This window comes from Stylophora pistillata, chromosome 1, assembly GCF_964205215.1.
Source record: "Stylophora pistillata chromosome 1, jaStyPist1.2, whole genome shotgun sequence".
In the NCBI taxonomy this organism is placed as follows: domain Eukaryota; kingdom Metazoa; phylum Cnidaria; class Anthozoa; order Scleractinia; family Pocilloporidae; genus Stylophora; species Stylophora pistillata.
The window spans coordinates 19,312,242-19,332,809 of record NC_142519.1 but is presented as its reverse complement, the minus strand read 5'-3'; the positions used below and the strand labels follow the sequence as shown (position 1 = coordinate 19,332,809).

At 37.8% G+C, this 20,568-nt stretch overlaps 3 protein-coding genes across 8 annotated transcripts in view; 2 read left to right on the top strand and 1 right to left on the bottom strand.

Annotated features, from left to right (window-relative positions):
• The window catches only part of LOC111343016 (gamma-aminobutyric acid receptor subunit beta-3), a 28,506-nt gene extending 18,969 nt beyond the window's left edge, over positions 1-9,537 (top strand). For 4 of the 6 annotated variants that reach the window (XM_088742223.1, XM_088742209.1, XM_088742212.1 and 1 more), the window contains 10 exons: positions 2,705-2,786; positions 3,832-3,942; positions 4,234-4,308; positions 4,794-4,903; positions 5,307-5,374; positions 5,594-5,814; positions 5,994-6,076; positions 6,337-6,474; positions 7,004-7,383; positions 7,870-9,537. In XM_088742223.1, coding sequence (XP_088598349.1) covers positions 2,728-2,786; positions 3,832-3,942; positions 4,234-4,308; positions 4,794-4,903; positions 5,307-5,374; positions 5,594-5,814; positions 5,994-6,076; positions 6,337-6,474; positions 7,004-7,383; positions 7,870-8,208 — 1,584 coding nt within the window. In that variant the 5' untranslated portion in view covers positions 2,705-2,727 and the 3' untranslated portion in view covers positions 8,209-9,537. Of the gene's footprint in view, positions 1-144; positions 365-911; positions 2,322-2,704; positions 2,787-3,831; positions 3,943-4,233; positions 4,309-4,793; positions 4,904-5,306; positions 5,375-5,593; positions 5,815-5,993; positions 6,077-6,336; positions 6,475-7,003; positions 7,384-7,869 lie in introns of those variants that run through there. The other 2 variants (XM_088742204.1, XM_088742218.1) reach the window with 2 other exon arrangements.
• A 1,548-nt stretch (positions 9,538-11,085) lies between these two features.
• On the top strand, positions 11,086-18,889 carry LOC148741557 (gamma-aminobutyric acid receptor subunit beta-like). The gene is made up of 9 exons (XM_088742237.1): positions 11,086-11,242; positions 13,436-13,514; positions 13,961-14,076; positions 14,545-14,612; positions 14,895-15,115; positions 15,786-15,868; positions 15,982-16,119; positions 16,469-16,851; positions 17,185-18,889. The coding sequence occupies exons 2-9, from the start codon at positions 13,450-13,452 to the stop codon at positions 17,563-17,565; spliced, it is 1,455 nt and encodes a 484-aa protein (XP_088598363.1). The 5' UTR covers positions 11,086-11,242; positions 13,436-13,449; the 3' UTR covers positions 17,566-18,889.
• The window catches only part of LOC111343021 (neuropeptide FF receptor 1), a 25,923-nt gene continuing 23,425 nt past the window's right edge, over positions 18,071-20,568 (bottom strand). Inside the window, exons 3-4 of the mRNA XM_022950154.2 lie at positions 19,724-20,430; positions 18,071-19,268 (exon numbers count right to left, since the gene is read on the bottom strand). Of these exons, the coding sequence (XP_022805889.2) occupies positions 18,943-19,268; positions 19,724-20,411 (1,014 nt within the window). The 5' untranslated portion in view covers positions 20,412-20,430 and the 3' untranslated portion in view covers positions 18,071-18,942. The remainder of the gene's footprint in view (positions 19,269-19,723; positions 20,431-20,568) is intronic.

Genomic DNA, 20,568 nt, shown 5'->3' with positions numbered 1-20,568 from the left:
CGCTGTATTAAACTTATATACACGTTTGAATTACTCACGCTAAATTTTGTTGATTTTGAGCGACAGTAAGGCAAGTGCATAGATTTTGACATGCTACTAATAATTAAACATCCAATGACGAAGCGCTGAGTATTTAAATAACCACTCTGTCTCCCATCTGTAATTAATAACGGAAAACAATTTGGGCTGTTGTGCGATTCAGCAGCATTAAATACATCCATCATCCCTAGCTAGGGCCATTTTAGTCATACACATCCCCCGAGAGGTATTCAAGCCGACTCGGGGAGGATGAGTGAATTTGGAAGTACCGAAAAATGTTGCGGTTGACGACAAGGACCCATCAGGTCGAGAGGAAGAATTATTGGTTAGTTATATTGATTACTGTTATCTAAGGATCGCTTAAATTCTTTTCCACGGACAATATTACACTTGCCTTACATGTCTTTTTTCCTTGCTTTATCTATTTTGATCATTTTGAGCAGTGTTTAATTGTGCATCTAAGTTGTCGCCGTTACAGTTACAGAATTGAAAAATTCGTGTGCCCTCAAGTAAATATACATAAACAGTGTATACAAATTGAATGAAATTATGACAAATTAGGACACGTATATAGCTAAACGTATTGACATTTCGTATTTCCTAGTTTATGATGAAATTTGCGTTCTGAAATGCCTCAATTCTATAAGATGAGAGAGAGAAAAGCAGGTCAAAGTCTGGCCGTATTATCATAATACTTCTCTAAGAAAAACAAATGCATCAAATTACTAAGGACAGGTCGCAAGCAGGTGCTGCCGGATGAAATTTGGCACCAATAGGAGATTGCGTAGAAGTCTAAATGTCGCTGTATTTTCCGTTTCATGATGCTGGTAAACCTCAAACAAGATTATCACCTGAATATGTGGAAAAAACAGTCTATGCTATTCGACTCTTTCGTTCACAACGGCAGACGTTTTGGAATAAAAAGTCTTCAACACAGCGGTAAAGCTGAAAATTGAATCGAATTTACATAAACGCGAGTCTCTTCTAATTACCTATTGGATTCAATTTTCTTAACATTTCGAATTTGCTCCTTGCAACAAAAGTGTTTCAATAGTCTCCATTTTAGAGAATCTACTGACCAAAAAGGTTTTCTTTGGAATGCCTGAACTTCGCAAAAATTGAATTCGGAGGAAATCTACCACGCGGATGTAGTCGCGGGTTTCTGGACACCTCCTGATGAAAATTACAAATTCTTGACTACCTTTTTAAGGAAGGCTACAGCATATTTTCTCCTCACCAACCGGAGGTTTAACAACTTCTATTATGAAAAATGCTTGAAAAATTTACCTCATTAAGACAAATGCATTTGGAGTTTAAAACTTCATCGGATCGATGTCCGTCCAAGCAAAATGAATGTTTTGTCTACCCTCAAAGGATTGCCAATTAATAAGTTGAAACCTGACGGCAAATTTGAAAGGAAACTTGAATCTGAAGTGTTAAATAAAGATTTGATTTTACGTAGAAAATCCACAATTACCATTATACTTCTTGAAAGGAAGAACTCACATACAAACCGTTATCATCCTATGATCACTTCTTCGTAATAATGATCTCTCAGACCGCCGAGAAACTGCTTAGATCCCCGAATAGATGAGCCGTTTCTGATTTTAGAGAGAAAAATCGCACACTCTCTTTGTAATTATAAGTCAGAGTTAAGACACATTGGCAGCCTAGAGCTAATGAATTGTAGAACAAAACTAGTCTAATTCACTTTTTTTCTCTCCGTTACATAGAAAGTAAACCTCCGACAAGGTAAAAATTTGCATGTAACTTACACAAACACAAGTAATGGGGACTTTAACAACTGAGCGCGATATTTTTTGATTGAAAAGAACGAATTAATCTTTATTAATGCGATGGAATTGTCTCCAGATGAGAAAAAAAAAAAAGCAAAATTGACAACAATCCCCCGCAAAATTGAAAAAAATCACACCAACGCAAAGTTATTCTTGATTAAATATCTTACCCTAAAAAAAAAAGACAGTAATCCCGAACTTTCGTACTTTCGGCAAACCCCACGGGAGAATTGAAATAAGTAAATGCATTTTTCTTTCAGCATGCTGAGTGAAAGTGCTCTCAGTCTATACAAACGTCTTCTTAGCAATTTAATGTCTGGTATGAGTTGTGAAAATCCCGAATCATGGGACAGGAGAACGTCTGCATAATATTCTGTAAAACTGTTTGCTTGAAAAGGAAAGAACTTGGACAGTACGCGAGGCTGAATTGGGATTATTCTCGATCTTAAACTAATCTGCTGATACGCTTCCTATCGTCACTGCATGGTTTGTTTGTGTAGTAAGCTCTGTGTAGTAACCTGTTGCGTAAAACCTACATTAGTGTACTTATGAATCGCTGATATAAAGTAAATATTCAAGGTAAAAATGGTTCCGATAAAGTTGAGTACCATACCACTCTTTACAACAGCATGGGCTTATGCTAGTAAAACATATCAGTGCAGGAAACAAATACGTTTTCAGTAGCTGTCGCGCATAAGATCTTCAAGACCTTAGAGTTTGTAGGTGATGGGAGGTTTCCAATACAGTGGGTACTATTAAAAGTACTGTTGTAATATAATGTTCGGGATGACAAGGTTTGCATTACTCGGTGTCCCACGATATTCCAATCATGATACTAACACATTCACTGTTTTCATCTCTCCTTTTAGTGGCTCTAGAAGGAAAGCCAGCGATGTCGCACTTGTTCACAGTTGGATTTCTCTCTTGTTTACAATTATCAGGTCTACTCAGGTAATAACGTTCAAATTTTCCGACATCAGTTTACTAAGAGATGTTTACCTCCATATTTCGCCTTCACTTTCGAAAGATTATTTCAAGTTTGATTTAACGTCAACAACCATTTAATAGACATTGGGTGACTGGTGGTTGCGTTCAAGGAGATTGTGAATTAACTTGGGTTGATGCGATAAATGTTGTTTACAAAGTTCATAATTATATATATTGCTCTAACTATAGTCAGCCTATGTTTTTGACAGCATGGCTCACAAACTTTTAACCGCTCTATAATTTTGCACTGTCCTCAATCTAGTTCACCTTGGTTTCATTAACATAATTATAAATCTTGATACAAATACCATTTTTAAAACAAACTCACGGTTCAGTAAGGGGCAGCCAAAATTTCAGAAACTTCTGCCGCTAAACCGCTTAACCGTTAAATTAAATCGTTTATAAAAATTTGCATAGAAAACGCAAATTAAGACTTCTCAGCTCGTTCCGATTCAGTTTGGACCTTTCGTCTGTCATATCATTTGCGTTTCTACGAGAACAGGTTGTCGTTGTTTTAATGGAGCAAGTATTAAATCGGCTGTTGTTGCATACGTAATTATCATATAGATTTGTTATCTTCAATTATTCTTGATAAAGTTCAAATGTGCTGTCGTGTCTAAGGAGAGCATGACAGGACGGAAAATGCGTGCACTGTAAGTACCTCCCGTTGCCCTATACAATGAGGACAACGGAAGGTACTTACAGTGCACGCATTTTCCGTCCAGTCATGGGAAGTTTTGGATCACTTTTTATCAATTTATGTAGTGTTCCTATGCCATTAACTTTGTGGATGAAACAAATGCTTTTTACAAGCTAAGCTTATTTTGTCCTACACACCTAACACGTTTGTTATGCCACATATACAGACATTTGTTTGAAATGATTCTTTCTCTCCATTTAAAGCTAATCTAGAAAAGAGAACACAAGAGATGTGGCAAACAAGGGAGAAGTTAGGCATTTATTTTCTCTTACTGATGCGTTTATTTTGCTTTGCTTTTTTTTGTTTTAGCCATGGCTTTGTGATAAGAAATACCTCTAGCACGGAGGAGAGCTCCACCTCAACGAGCAAACCACCATTCACTAAGATTGGGGATCCTTTTGAGTCTATGCTCAGCACAGCGTAAGTTCTAAAGCAAAAAAGCACCTCAATTTCAAAGGCTGCCATTATCTGTAATGAATGTGATGAGATGAATTGAATTTTCTCAACAAAGGAGAACTGAGACCTTGAAAAAGGAAGCAAAGAAAACAAACATCGGTAGAATATTACACACGAGTTGTTTTTTGTTTTTTTGTGTGTATGAAACGACTCTCTTTTCAGCACCTCTTCCAGTTATTCAAGTAGCTTTACTCGCCTTTTCTCAAAGATCAACCCAGAAGTAAGGTTGCTTTTCTTTAAAAATTTAATATGCAGAAAGTCAACTATAGACTTAGGAACACAAAGTCATAATAGGAGCGAAGAAATAAAGCCAGCGAATACACCGCCATGGTAAGTCCTTTACCTTTTTCTTTTCTTTCTTTTTTTAAAATGCATCTGGCTCCAGAATCACAGGGGTAATACCCATTTTGGGGCAACTGCCTCTGATTTTAAAAGCATCTCTATAGGGACACTTTCTAGTCCCGAGGGCTTCCTTAGAAGATATATATATATATATATATATAAAGTGTGACTTGATTTTCGTAGAACAGTGCTCAATACATAGAAGTAGAGCGAAGTATATATTGTGGGAGGAAAAAGACAAGTAAACTACAAGAAACAGGCTTGTAGGGATGAACTTGTAGTTTAATTGTCTTCTTCCTCCCACAATATATATATGGTGTGCATTCATTCTGCTCATGGTAACTAGCTGGACTTACATGCACTTATATGCTTCTTATTGGGTTCACAATTTTTGTTTTGCGATTCTTGTGAGGATTGAAATAACTATGAGCGACTTCTGAAAAAATTTCATCAAACTTGTCTTTACTTAACAGGGAATTCCAACTGAAGTACGAGGAGTTAGTGATACCAGGAAGAAACGTTTCTGATATTCTTGAAATTGTATTTAAGAACTATGACAAAAGGATTCGTCCATTTTATGGAGGTAAATATGCTCTTTAGATAAAAATATGTTACCTTGTCGTGATCATTCATTTAATGTATGGCTGGCTCCTCATCGGCGCAGCGAGGTAATTCGATTTCTGTGTACTGATTGGCTATCCGAGTGTGTGAGATGGACCTGTTTAACACCGCCCAGGATTGCACGATTTGGTTCCGAAGCCGGCTTTTGTTCGAATCATTAATCTTGTAAAATAAAGGCGGTCATTCGCTGCGTTAATCACTGTTCTGGAAAGGAGAGGGAGTTGCCCAGAATTCGGCAACTTTGAACCCATGAGAGGTGAAAAAAAAAATTATATCCCTAATTTGCTATCTTAGTTTCTAAACAAAGATACTATTATAGCCTTGCGTTTTCCCCTGTAAATCATTCATGCCGTGTTTTCTTTCAGTACAAACACTCCACGTCGATTTGGACATGTTAATTCTGTCATTTGGAGAGATTAGTGAAACGAGCATGGTATGTGGCACTTAAATTCACCTAATTCCAGAGACTTCATTCAAAATCCGTTATCTTCAAAGAAAAAAATTAAGTTTCGAAGTAAATAAATCTATTGTGCCTTTTTTTGTTGCTACCTCTTTGTCTCAAGCGCATTTGTAATTTCCCTGTTCCTCTCTTAATAGCCGATTACTATTCATGATTACATGATATTATTTGATGCCCTTTGCTATCTTGCAGGATTTTGAGGTGGACTTATACCTTGGCCAGTTTTGGCAAGATCCACGATTGGCTTTCGGTATCAACAGAACAATTATCCTTGGGGGAATAGCATGCGAAAAGTTTTGGTTACCTGACACATTTTTCGTCAATTCCATCGATACAAGAATACACAGGATGGTTTTCGCCAACAAGAAAATATGGATAAATCTGATTAACGGAAGCATGATGCTAAGTGCAAGGTATTTTAGATTGTATTTTGATAAACTACAATTATAACGGAGAACAAACAGTCGACCATCAATGAAATCAATTACCCTTCTTGGACAGACAGTTTCTGTGTTTTTTTCGATGCTTGCATCGTTCGAGTATAGTCTGTTCAGTTGAAGTTTCTTTTCTTTTAACAATCTTTACACAACAGGTTGGTAACAAAAAATTCGTGCAAGTTGGACCTTAGGAACTACCCACTGGATGAGCAGACTTGTCACCTAGCCTTTGAAAGTTGTAAGTGTTCCCCTCACAAGAAACCACTAAGTTTCATATTGGGATGTGGCCCGCCAAGAAGAATTTTCTTATTATCTCTGATACGTTTTTTCCCATTGCTTTGAACTAGTCTGACATCTTGCGACGCCAGAGGAGCTGATATACTTGCGACTAACGACTAAAGTCTATGTGTTCATACCAGTCTGTCGATGGTTTTCCTTTTTACTGCTGTACACTTTGACTTAATATTTGATGTTATTACTATCATTTCGATATGGCAGTTTCGTATGAGGAAAAAGACTTGAAATACAAGTGGCGATCTCCGGTGGAGAGTTCGATCTTCATTTATGACAATGAAATGGCACAGTTCGATATCGTGAGCGCCACGAGATATCTAAAACATGCAGTCTATCACTCTGGTAAGGATAATGATTTTCACGTGGTGAATAGCCGTCACTAAAAGAAGTCTACTGCAAATACACGAATACAATACATCATAATTTGAAGTACGATACTAGTATTTTGCTGCGAACCTTAATGGTTTAGGAGGTAAATTCCATGGTAAAATGAATTAATACAGTCTGCAGACATAAGTGTCGAGCTATGCTAAAGTTTAAACTGTAAGGTGGCAGGAATCAATTTGAAATGAAGTGAGATGTTCCATCGAGAACAAAAATCGCAAAATTGCAAAGGAGGAGCAAAGATGGCGATAGAGTGTTCCCGATAATTTTCCTGTTCAATATATATTCATGCCAATGAGCCAACTACTTTGTAGCGCACAATAGGAATAAAAAAAATGTCAAGAAGACAGCTAACAATATGATACTCTGTACTTAATAACCCTCTCTAGGAGATGAACTGAAAGTAGCCAGCTACAGTTGTATCCCTAAACGTTCATATTTCTTGATCAAAAATCAACCTGAATTTGTTTTTGATTTTGTTTTTTAGACATGTTCTCTGGTTTAACAGCGACTATGATATTTCGTCGACGATCCATGTACTACATTTTCCAAATGTATATACCTTGCGTATGTGTTGTAGCACTCTCTTGGGTCAGCTTTTGGATAAATCACGAGGCCGTTCCCGCCCGCGTGGCACTCAGCATAACCACTGTATTGACTATCAGCTACATGCGTGGAAACGTCAATGCAGGGATGCCACGTGTTTCTTACCTGAAGTCTATTGACTACTTCTTACTTGGGGGATTTGTTTTTATCTTTATGACGTTATTAGAATATGTTCTTGTCCTGAAGCAATCTCGCAAAGTACACTTGATGAATGACACTAAGAAGGATGATTGCAAGTTAAACGAAGATAAAGAAAATCCGGTAAGTACACAGACGGTTACAACAGCAGTACATGTGTGACGCCCCTCTCTTACCTCTATTGCACGATTCCTATAGCCGTCTTCTTTTTTCTTTGTTTGTTTTATTGAACAAACTCTCTTTGTTGTAAGCGCAGTGATTTATTAAGAGATTTCCGTGTTAGTGTCAGAGGAGGCACTTTTTTGCTAAGGTGTTACTTGAAAAGCACCCTTGAGTTTCTTTCATGTAAAGTCACTTGACAAAGCTGTACACTTGGAAGTAGATAGTAATGAATACTCACCGAAATCACTTTCGAGCTGAACCTACCTAGTGGGAAAATTTAAGGTTTCCCTTGCAGGTTTATGTTGTTGTTGCTATCACATAAATTGTAAAGGTAACTATTTAACAGGAAACTCAAATATTTACCGAATATAGGGTGTAAGCCTAACATCATCTGATGTAAGGTAGCAGTAACGTTTCACCAAATATCTACACTATTATATTTTTTAGGACCGAAGACCTCTTCTTGTAACAGTCGCTTTTGACGGCAAAAGCTACAAGTTCAGACATTCTTTGGAAAACATGGAAAATGGTGCACGCTCTTCTTACCCAAAAAGGAAAAGCTCCCTGCACGATCGTAAACGAAAGCAGAACCTGGCTACACGTTTAAAACCCTTCTTTGCCAAGAAAGGAGATAAAAAGAACGAAGGAGTTATACAGAGAGTAAAACGCAAATTTAGGTCAGAAAAAGGAGTCCACTACTTAGACCAATACTCAAGAATTCTCTTTCCTCTAGGATATGCCGCCTTTTTGACTACCTACTTCGTTATCTACATGGTGAAAAAGTAACACCGCCCAAACGGGTGCAATTTGGAAAACGAAGCAAGAGCAGAAAATAATACTATTCATAAAGCATAAAGTGGACATTGGGAAGTGGGGTTAAGCGGACTGTCCTTTCAACTCAGTTAGAACAAATGAGAGCTTAAGAGCAGATGCCTTGTTTGAACGAACCGAAGTCAAAATTGATCCGTGCTAAGTTTGCGTATTGACGTGTTTCTAAAGTGGCTAGATTCCCCGCCATTACTGCTGCATTGAATGACTGCAAATCAGTTGTAAAAAGGGACATCCATTCTTAAAATTCAAGAATGAATAAAAGAGACAATTTTGAGCCGTCTGACATATGGATCGAAAGCCACACTACCTCGTGGTAAAGTGTATCGTAGTATTTTCATCGCACCGATACGAATTTATATGAAATGAGAGAAACAAAGAGTTACTTTCTATTGTTGCAAAGTGTTTCCTAAAAAAGATGTGTTTTTTTGTTTGGAGATACAATAGTCAGTTACTTTAAGCTGTTTGTAGTCTCTAATTAAGGATCATAGTTGGTGTCGAAGATAACTTACTTGGATAAAATGACAGTTTTTTTTTTTAACCAAAGTCTAAAAGAATATATAGATGTATGCGATATTTGTGATATATAAAGTGCTTGATAAGGTCATATTTCTGTGTTAAAACGATTAAAGAACTGTAACTACGCTTCGAACAAAAAAACATACAGTGGAACCCCTCTAAACCGCACCCTCATTAAACCGGAATCCTCTCTATAGCGGACCTTTTTTTCGCCCCTTAAGTCTCTGTCATACATTTTCTCTATTTTTGACCTCAATAAACCGGAACCCCTTACTTCGGGAAACCGGACGCTTTTTTCAGTCCATAATCACATACTGACAAAGAAATTGAAAGTTTTAAGCTTGCCGCCAAAATCAAATGACACGTTTTAAAACGTGATTAAAATTAAAATCGTAATCATACAGCTGTGAAATCCCAATTAGAAGTGAGAAACGCGCATCGGCTAATTGCTCATTCTATCGCTACTGAAGCAAAAAATCTAAGTCGACAATCGTGCCGCTTTTGTTGGGTTGAATGAAAGACAACAATAGGGGTCAGGTTAAGAGAATGACATGTTGCTGGTGAAATCACTTGCGAAAACAAACGAAGAAGCAAACATCACTCTGAAGGCTGTTAGCGGTAAACTTGTGACCGGTAAATCAACTGTAGGTGATAAATTAAAGAAGAAGGAAGTATAAAAATGTATTAAAAGCGGCGATCATATTACCCTGTGTGTAACAGGGATTTTTTTTTGTACATTAAATAAAATGACGTTAAAAAGTTTCCTTATGATCCTTGTTCTTAGTTCCTTTACTGATGTGCTTTATTAGTGCTCGTGTACCATGGACTGGTACTTACAGTCAGACAGTACATTATGCAGCATAAAACTGCCTTATGGGTAAAACCTCAGTACACCGGACACCCCTCTAAACCGGACATTTCTTCCGGTCCCAAGGGCGTCCGGTTTTGAGGAGTTCCACTGTATTTAATCATAGCGAGATTATACAGAATTTGAAACGTGCAATGAATATAAGAAAAAGGAAAACTCCAAAAGGGAAGACGAAGAAGAAAAAACACCTCGCAAGATCATCAGCCATTTTATATTTGATATTATGCGTGTGGCGTAGTGAACCACTCGGAGTGGAGGTGCCCCAAGTGTCATTTATACACAGATCTATACGTCTCTTAGTCTATGTCCCAAAAATAAGGGAAACCTTCAAGTACCGCACACAAAGTGCATCTATGTTGCAGTAACTTAAATTTACGGGGGACACAGAAATTAATAATTTTATTCCCCTATATAAGAAAACATCAACTTGCTAATAGATGCGTCTGATAGTTGTTTTAATCCCTCGAATTATCTGCGAGCCATAATGGAATAAAAATAGCGCGTAAAAGAGAACTTAAGAACAATAGTTGCATGTCGGTGATTCACAACATATAATGATGTTCAAGATTCAGGAAATGGGAGGGGGGGGGAGGGAGACGATAGGGTTGGATATTATTTGAAATACTCAAATCCTTCTTCAATCCGTCAAAGACACTGTGCAGCTAACGAGGTAAGATCACCAATTATGATAATTTAATAAACCAATGCAAGAGACGATGGATTGTTTTTGAGATGTTTTGTCAAGTTGAACAAGTTCCATTTTCCTTCCTTTAACCGTAGTGCGACTAAAGGGTGAGAAAATAAAATTTTATCTTGAAACAAAAGTCATTCAAAAGGGCTCATTTTATGATAAGATCATCTCATTACCGGAGTTAGCTAAGTTCGACCTCTAGAAAACTACATTTTTTTCTGGAGCATTTATTCCAGGAATAAATAGCCGCTGAGTTCTCCAGTTCTGTTTTAAAAAGCAATTTCATTGAACAAAGGGTGTGGTCGACTTCTACTGGTGGACACTGATAGAGGAAGAGAACTTCTGAAAGTTTACGTCAGATGCCATTATAGAAGATATTTCTGATGAAGCACAAAACATTCAAGAGTTTCATTGAATCACAGCTCATTAACATTCAAAATCGTTAATACAACTGCGTTTAAAAATTCATAAGCACCTGTCATTCACAACTTGACTTGAGTTATGAAATGTAATTGCATGATTGTAATTTCCACGAATTCATTTTTAAGGTTTACAAAAAAAAAAAAAGACTTTTAATAAAAATGAAATTATTATTAGTCTTGATCAACCATTTTTTTGGTAATGAAATATACGCAGGGTGTTACGCCAATTTTCAGCATATGATGAGTAAGTGTAAATTGTGTTGTTTTCCGAACCGTAACAGAGGTCAAATAGCGTTAGTCAAAAGACAAATGGAGTCCTACTGTGGCATCCGGGGATTTCACTGGGAAAAAATCAGGCATAATCTCAAATCATTTGACACAAAATTCAAACTGAGGTGCTATAAATTCCTTTTCGTCGCTTGAATAAGCATAGTAGAGTCAAAGTAATCCAGTGAACGAATACAGCCACGAATTCCCTTCGCTCTGTCAAAGGTAAATGTTATTCAAGGATGATATTAGTTATCATGACAAGACGATATGCAGATAGATCCATTTACTACAGTTCGTCGAGATCGCACAATAGTATAATCTCTCATCTAAGTCCAGGTCAAAAAGTACTAAACATCAAATCTGGGGCAGACGATAAACTTGGTGTACGATCGTAGACGATCCACCGCCCGTTAGCAGTTTTGCGGTCTTTTCACCCAAATACGTTTTCATTGAGGAGCTAATTCAAATAATTAGAAGTTATTGAATTTTCGAGAGAAGCTTTGAGTGAATGTTTTAGCTGTATTTTTTTTATCATTCTTAGGGGAGTAAATCGTCGAATTTTAGTTTTAGAATTCTTAACTTTCATAGGAAGCTTTATTTCAACGTAAGAAATCTTCTGCAATTAGGGAAGATACACTATTCATGATATGGTGGAAATGTGACAGTTTTCGCTTCAATGTTTTATAAAATTCGTCGTTATCATATGTTACCGCGAGAAAAGAATGGTAAACAAAATTTGGTTAAGAAGCTCCAAACAAATTACTAAAACTTCACGCTAGCGCTATCCCAGAACACTGTTAGCTAAACAACAACGAAAAATACAATTGAGAATTCAAAACTTGGAAAGTTAGACGGACGCATAGATATAATCCTGTGATCATTGACTGTAAGTGGAGCTTAAAATTCAAACTGAACATAGAACAAAAAATTGAAATTAGGTGAAAAAATTATGCACCATGAAACAGAGCAGTTCTTGTTACTTACGATTTTGCCTGAAATTGCCAGCTAGGTATTAAACTGCAGGAGTTTGCAAACGCAGCGACAGATAATGAAATAGTAATATACATTATTTAACCGAGTTTTCAAGTGATTTTTTTTTTGTTTCATATTTTTTTAGAGTCAAAACCTGCACTTCGTGTTATACATGATCGAACAATAGATGTTTGACTTCAGTACATTTCGTTCAAAAGCTAGGTCAAGGTAAACGTCGGTTCCCTTTCGGAAAATAACAAACACGCTTTTAATTTTTTATGCCCATTCACACAAGATTTGAATATCTCAATCATTCTATGACAATGAGTGATTGAAATGCAACAGACCCTCGCGGAAATACTAAGAAACTAATAATAAATATGTACGGAAAATAGCTGTATAAATACATTTGTAACGTTATTGTGTATGTGCATGTTTTGATGGGGGTTTAAGAAACATCACGTTCTTCGCATGTTTGATTCCTATGTGGTGCAATAGTGAGGGTGCCGCAAGATACCTTACGTATTGAAAATCATGTACACGTTTAATACGGTGTATTAGACGGCCATCCAAATGCCCAGGGCGGACATTTTTCAAGATCTAGTAGTTTGAGTACTTGTGAACAAGGGAATATTTATAGTTAGAAGCCGACCTAAAGTTTGGATTTACAGGCATGTATCTCACAATAATTTACCCTGAAACAATGTCTTCACTAGTAATGTCAACAATTTTGAACAAATCCATTTGAAAGTGAAAATAACGACAACATTCCCCAGAAACCTAAAGCTCCCCTCCTCTGCAAGTAAGTCGATTTAAAACTAAGCATTGTGGCATCCAACGGGCAACAATTATGACAACACTGGGTAATTTAACTGCACAGACCACCTATACGTGCTAAGTCACTTTCCTTGTTCTCCTTGTATGACAACAGAATCGAGAAGCTGGGCATCACTTACATGGCCATGAAATTAATTTCGCTGTAAAAGCCGCAGGCTAGGGGTTTTCACTCATGGTAAAGTAAACTGATGCGTAACAAAGTGAATTTTCTGGTCGTCTCAGCTAGTGACGGATTGACTCTGGTATAACAGGACCGGGATTCCTTCCGTCCCTGACTATGGCAGTTATTTTCAAAGCCCTGCATAGAAAGCGGTGCAGTTCCCACGAACAAAACCCATAAACTGTGTTTCTGTCTTTTCAACATGAGCGTCGCAAGTAACGTAGCATACCTAGGCATTTATCATCGCTCAGTAACAGAAAGCACATACACTACTGAGCACGCTAGAGGGACAAGCTAAAGAAAAGAAAAGCACATGCACCTTTTTAGGTGTTCAAGGCATCACCAAGCGGTAGCAACTGGACCCATAGAAAAAGATCACTAGTCCTCTTTACCTTTGAAAATGCTTCCGCAAATGAATTTAACCTTATTCAAAATCTTATTTTCAGGTGTGAGCGAGGAAATGTCATCAGGAAGGATGCTTGCGTTGGCGTTACTGATCGTCGAATGTGTTGCTACAAACGTGTTGTGAGTATTTTAAATGTTCAAATTGGTATGTACAATCCAAACAAAATAGAATTAAAGAAACTGGATATCCATCTCTAAGAATATCGGGTTGAACACTTATCAGACATCAGAGGGAAATCTGTCCTATTGCAGTATTTTTATTTTTATTTTTAATGGATGTTTACAGGAGGGATAAAATCACTTTATACGCTATATATCAGATTTAAATGCCATTCTTCCTCACAATGGATAACTTGTCTAGAAATAACCAATAAAAAATAGTCTCTAAAATTTAAACATCACTATGATTACAATTAACAAAAAATGTAACTGACTCACAAGCTCCAGACTCTGTGGCTGTCCCTTGGATAGTTAGTTCTCACTTATTTTTCTTTCGTGCGAAGGCAATGATCAACTAATCGATAGCAAAGATTAATTTTCCCTTTCCATTTCTTCACATGAAAAAGTGACAAGCTCTCAGTAGCAAAGAATAGGACGCTTATACAACCAGGAAGGAATATGTCTGAATTAATCAATTTGATCATGAGGAACTACGATCGCAACATGCGGCCTTTTTATGGAGGTAAGCGTTCTTTTCGATTCAGTTTGTAAACAGGTATTCAGTTTCAGAGATTTAAAAGACCATCGAAAAGATTGAAGTAATATGGACGATTTTTCCACTCTTTATTATGTACCCGACTGCCGACCCAATCACCTACCCCTCCATTGAGAACCATCCACCTACCAACATACCCAGTAACCACCTAACTAGCAATGCGCCTATCCACTTTCCTCCCAACCTACCCACTAGCCAAATTACTGCTTGCCTACCAACCTAACATGATACTTTATACACAACTCTTCCACCATTAGAGCACCATGGAGCATTTATGATTTAGGGTTATTCCCCTGATTAGTGGCATCGCGGGAACGTTTAGGAGCGTTGATGGGACGGTTGTTGCCCATTGAGACTTTTCAGTGGCAAAGTACAGCCACTGGTCACTAATGTTGATATGCTAAATGACTACAACATTTCCTGCATTAATAATAGTGACCGGTGTTGATGTCAAAGTGGACATCCTCATCTTATCATTTGGGGAAATTCAAGAGGCAAATATGGTGAGTAAGATGGAAATGTTCATGCTAGAAACAAATGTAACAAGTTACAAAAGAAAGTGTGTAAACACAGGTTAAAAAGTAATGGTCCAAAGGTCAAATTATGAGTTATTCAAAGCCTTAAAAAATTTTAAGAATTCTCAAAAATATGATTTGCGTTTGAGCAAAATGAAATTTCCAGCATTTCATTAATCTCGCTTAACAACAAAGCATTTACTCCACATTCAAAAGAACACAAACCGAGCATACGAGTTAATGGGCATTTAATTACTTTTTGTCTCTTAGGAGTTTAGTATGGATCTATACCTAGGCTTGTTCTGGCAGGATCCTAGACTTGATTTAGGTCTTAACCGATCTTTAACACTGGGAGGCGACTTCGCTGATAAATTCTGGATTCCAGACACTTTCTTCGTAAATTCAGTTCAAACCAGTGTCCATGAGACTATCCTTCCAAACAAGAAAGTTTGGGTAAACCTGAATGGAGGTCACATGATGCTGAGTGCCCGGTATGATAATTTTGACACGTTTTAATTTGTGTTCCGATATCTGTATACGTTGGCCTTAGGCTAGGCGATGAAATCGTGAAAGGCTTGAAGCAAAGTAAGAGCCCTCTGGGTTCCAAGACGTACATTTGAAGGCATCTAATCTCCAGCATCTTCCATCTTTTGATGGGACAACGACAAGTGTGAATATCTCAATCAGCATTGCTGTTCACAGCATGATTAGTGTGAGACTTGGCGGCTAGTTCACGAGAAATACTGCATGCATTACCATGATGTTAGTTTGTGACGAAGTCTCTTTTCAGAGTGATTTTCTGAGTAAGACCTGGGGCCCGTTTCTTGAAGGTCACAGTAACTTAACGGGCCCGTAAAGAAAGGGGTTTCAAAAGTTTTGAAAATTCATAATAAAAAGTATCAGCTAAAGAAAAAAAATGGACGAGTTAGGGTGCTATATCAGGCTTCTCCTTAAATTTTGATTTTAATGTATGGTTTCGGGCCTTCTTTGTTACCGGGACTTTCGGGAAACGGGCCCAGGTCTCTCTTTTCTAGTATGCATCTGCATGTCAATCATAATTACTGAAAGCTTGGCGAATTAATCATAATTTAAATGATTTTTTTCAACATATGCTTCAATGTATCAGCAAAATCTTACAAATCTGTTGTTATATCTCGGTAGGATGAAATCTACAGCTTCCTGTAAAATGAACTTGCGCAACTATCCAATGGATGATCAGATTTGTCATTTAGCTTTGGAAAGTTGTGAGTAACATGAGGAGCTTTTAAACTTTTCACTTCAGAGTCTTCATTAAATGACTCGTTTTTTCACCGTTCCCTGCATCAAAACATGTCTGAACAAACAAACTTTGTTTCAGTTTCTTATGACAGAGACGATCTAAAATTCACCTGGAAGAAAGAAGTCGGGACTGAAATCTATATATACGACAAGGAAATGGCTCAGTTTACAGTCATTAACGCGACGAGGAAGCTCAAGCATCCATTATACCACTCAGGTGACAAACAGTGGGGGTGATTGAGATCGCGCTTGCATTTGATTCCGAATTTAGTAAAAAAAAAAAGGGAAGACTAAACGGCAGCTTGAAAGAGGAATAAACAAACGAAACATACCAGTGTATGGTTAACAGTCTCAATGAAAAAGCGTGAAGTTCACCATTCATAGATACACCGTATAAGGTGTTGACGAATACAACTGCATGACGATGTAAGTGGTTTTTTCGAATAACGAATGATGAATGAACTGCACGGGAAAACGGAATTTTTAAGCACTTAAAGACATTCTTTTAAAATAGCTACTGTATTAGTTTTTTTCTTCAACTATAACTATTCTCCTCCTCTTACCAGAATCATTCTCTGGTCTAACAGTGACCATACACTTTCAACGTCGTACCATGTATTACATCTTCCAGATGTACATACCATGTGTGTGCATCGTAGCTCTGTCGTGGGTCAGCTTCTGGATTGATCCAGGCGCGATTCCAGCACGTGTTGGCCTCAGTATCACCACAGTGTTGACGATCTGTTATATGCTCGGCTCTGTGAACTCAAATCTGCCGCGAGTGTCCTACCTCAAAGCTATTGACTACTTTCTACTGATGTCGTTTGGATTCATTTTTCTTACTCTGGTGGAATACGTATTTGTTCTGAGGTATTCAAGAAGGATGAAGTATGTTGGAAGCTTCTCTCCCGGTGAAAGGTCCCATGATGATTTCTCTACAGAGGATTGGGTAAGAAAGGTTATGAGATTAGAGTAAATGAAATCAGCACTTTACCGTTTCATATTTAAACCCGTCCAAAACATTGAGTATAATCATGCACTTCAAAACGAAATTTCTTGTGGTGATGAACAATTCAACAGTTCATAGAAATTGCAAGTCATCACTGAGGGTATTAAACTTTAACACATGATAACAAACAGGACAAAAACAAACAAACAACAAAAAAACAAAACAAAAAGAACTAAAAACAGGATGAACATCCCACTTGGTATTTTCTGTTTTGCGGTTTATCAATTTTTATCACATATATTTTTTTCATGTTTTCTTTTTGTCTTCTTTCAGGCTGATAACTATAGCAAAATGGAGATACGAATTTGCATGGGAGGCAAATCGTACGTCTTTACAGACTCTTTAGATAACGTTATAGGCTCATCCAAAGGCAGGGAAAACGGAAGAATTTTCAAACATAATGGCACTAAGAGACCGATCAAAACTTGCAATCACACGAAGCCAATTTTCAGGAAAAAGAAAGACAACCAAAGAACACTAATGGAAAAAATAAAGGAAACGTTTCGTTGCACTCTGGATGGGAATCAAATAGACAGATATTCAAGATTTATATTTCCTTTTTGCTACTCACTGTTCTTGACGATATATTTTGTTGGATTTGTTTTTGGTAGTCAAGGTGTTCACAACCTTCCTGAAGGAAAGACGATGTATTGACAATCACGAATTGCTAGCACGATATTCAGTGTCCTTCACAATGTCAAGTTCGTATCATCGTTGAATCAGCCTCGTTTTAGTGTTTAAGGACTCATTCGCAATCAAAGAGAAACTTTCCAGGCGAGACAAGACTCTGGAAGAAGAAAGGGAGGGCTGTGACCTGTGATTACCCTGAATAAATCCAAATAAGCAGAAAATAAGTTTGTAGTGAAATATTTAATGCATTTTTTTTTTTACTTTTCACTTGAAAGAGGACATTTTTGAATAGACAAACTTTTTTAACAACGAACATGAAGTTGTCACAACATGGAATGCTTTTGTCGCAGTTCACTTTGCGCTGGAGGATCTGCGCATTTATGGAAGAATCATCACGGTGACTTTTTGCACAAGCATTCATGATAATACTCAATAACACATAATCCAATTGGATATTTCTTGCACCATGAAACGAGGGCTTCAGGACACTTAAAACAATGTACATTGCGAATCAATCTTTAAACCTGCATAAAATAAATAATATATAATACAATCGCGTTGAGGATGTAAAAGCGGACGGTAGATATATTCTCGAGCTAAACTCTAAGCACCCTTCCTTCCGTTACAGCTGTTGTAAATAAATAACAAGGTAAGTACAGCTGTGTCCAGCCACGCATTTTCCATTTAGAAGGTAAATGAACCGTTGGATCTTTTCTTTACCTATTTTTAATTTGATTTTCGCCATTTTTCTCAAAGCTATACCTAAAAAAAAGAGGGCGCGTATGCCATTCGAAGCCTTGTATGTGTTTTAATAGTTTTACGTGAGCCGCCATGATATAAAAACATGCATATGCAGGAGATCAGTAATAAGACCTCTCCATCAGTTATTGAACTATAGACTAGAAATACAGAAAACCTCACGGAACACTGTCCCGATGAAACGGCAACTAAGACGGCAGTGACCAGCATTGCGCACCGACAGATCAAGTTGAAGTTTGTCCTGATCAAAAAAGAGTATAACCCTTAAGATTATCTTTCCGATATGATAAATGATGCTGGGATGTTGATGTTGAAGAAATTTTTGCATTGTGTTGAGTCCGTGAATTTACTAAATAACGCATATTATTATCGTTATTTATCCGGCTTACTGGATACGCGGACCAAAGTCTCCAAAAGAAAGTTAAAAAAAAACTGGTAATTTTACCATTAAAAAGTTTTCTAGCTCAACGGCCTGCCTTAGGAGCTCTGGCCATTAACTCTATGGTATCTTAAATTACTCGATTATAACTTCATTCGTTGATTTCAGCTTGTTTTTCCCTAATAAAGTACGCATGCGCTTTCCACTAAAGCTCTTAGTCTGTTTTAGGACCTTCCATGGCTTTCGAAACTTATGAAAATCATTCACAGGGCACTCTCTACAACCTCAGCAGGAGTCGAGGCCGTTCGCCTGCGGTTTCGTGGTTGTCTGCGTCTTGAAAGAGACAGTATTAAAAAGAACTCGGTCTTAAAGTTAGAATTCAGGGCTGCGTACACAATTGGATTACAAGCGCTGTTAGCGAACATCAGCCACTGAGCAAATAGGATGAATGAGATGAAAGGCGGAGTAAGCTGGGACATAGTGAAGTCGACATACATATAGCCTATGTGATATGGCAACCAACAGATGGCAAACAGCACCACCACAATAGCCAGCATCTTGATCACCTTCCGCTGACGTCGGTTGTTATCTGAAAGGATATGATTATATCGCAGTGTAAAGGAACGCGATAATAACAACAGAAGATAAAAAAAAAAAACAAGAGTGTACTGCTTGTATGCTAAGCAGACTGACCTTATTAGGTTGTATATTTTCCTACTAAGACCCCTACTAAGGAAAACAAAACATTTGAGCTGAAGCAAATTTGGATCATGGCCAAGTCTTACCTAATTCTCCCAACTCATTGTGTTTCAATGCAGCGTACAAAAACCTCAAAACCAAGGTGTGCTTCTATCGCAGTACCCGATCAAGCAACCCAAACGATTGAAAATGCTTAGTCTTGACATCTCGTTTATATATACAAAATGTTTTTAGTGTTATGGTCTTTTAGTGGAAGAAAACAAAACGTCTGTGGAACTTAAAAGAAAAGTACACCTTTTAAGTAAAATGAATCAATGGAACGAAATTAAATGAATGTCAACACACCACGTCGGGTTATCGGCTGGGTTTTCAAGAAGCGACCGATCCGTATGTAAAGCCAGGAGATGAGAACTAAGGGAAGGAAATACAGCAGCAAGAACACCAGAGTTGTGTAAGCTTGCCTGGTTTTCAGATTTGGCCATTCTTCGATGCAGATCTCCCTGTCTCCTTCATTCCACCTTGAGGTCTTGCTAAATACCAACAATGGGACAGGAATGAAAATGGCAAACACCCAAATGATCACCACGGCTTTGTGAGCTTCACGTACGGTGAACTTCCTTCTTTTGTATAAAACAATGTGCCAGTATCGCTCAGCAGCGATGGCAGCCAACGTTTCCACTGAGGCAGATAAAGTTAGGCCTTGTAGGAACGGAATAAGCTTGCAGAGGGCAGCACCGAATGGCCAGTACACCAGATGACTGTACACAACTACAGTGGGCATGTTGATGAGAGAGACCGTGAGGTCTGCCAATCCAAGATTTGCAATGAGAACGTTGCTCACTGTAGCCATGTCTGGTTTACGACTAGCGAGAATTACCAGTAGATTACCGAAGACCCCACTCACACAGATAACGCCGTAGGCTGCAACGCGGAGCCATTTAAAAAACGGGTTTTCAGCAGCAGTTCCTGATTCACCTGAGGCAACAGTGGATGATATGTTATAAGCGGTCTGGTCACTTTCGTTGAAAATCATCGCCACCACAGAATCCAACCTTTTAACAGAATATTTTGGCTTTGAGAAGGAGAATAAGATCTTAGAGTCAGGGGAACTAATTATATACTTGGAAGTTGACCAAGCTGACACCTGATGTTTTGATTTAATTTCGTCTTCTTCTGTGAACTGTTTCCTG

Bases quoted from the DNA above. Each gene is read 5' to 3' on its own strand.
- LOC148741557 (XM_088742237.1), top strand. From the start codon at position 13,450: ATGTCATCAGGAAGGATGCTTGCGTTGGCGTTACTGATCGTCGAATGT. The intron at 13,515-13,960 runs GTGAGTATTTTA...CACATGAAAAAG, and splicing joins TGTGTTGCTACAAACGTGTT to TGACAAGCTCTCAGTAGCAA. The intron at 15,869-15,981 runs GTGAGTAACATG...ACTTTGTTTCAG, and splicing joins TCATTTAGCTTTGGAAAGTT to TTTCTTATGACAGAGACGAT.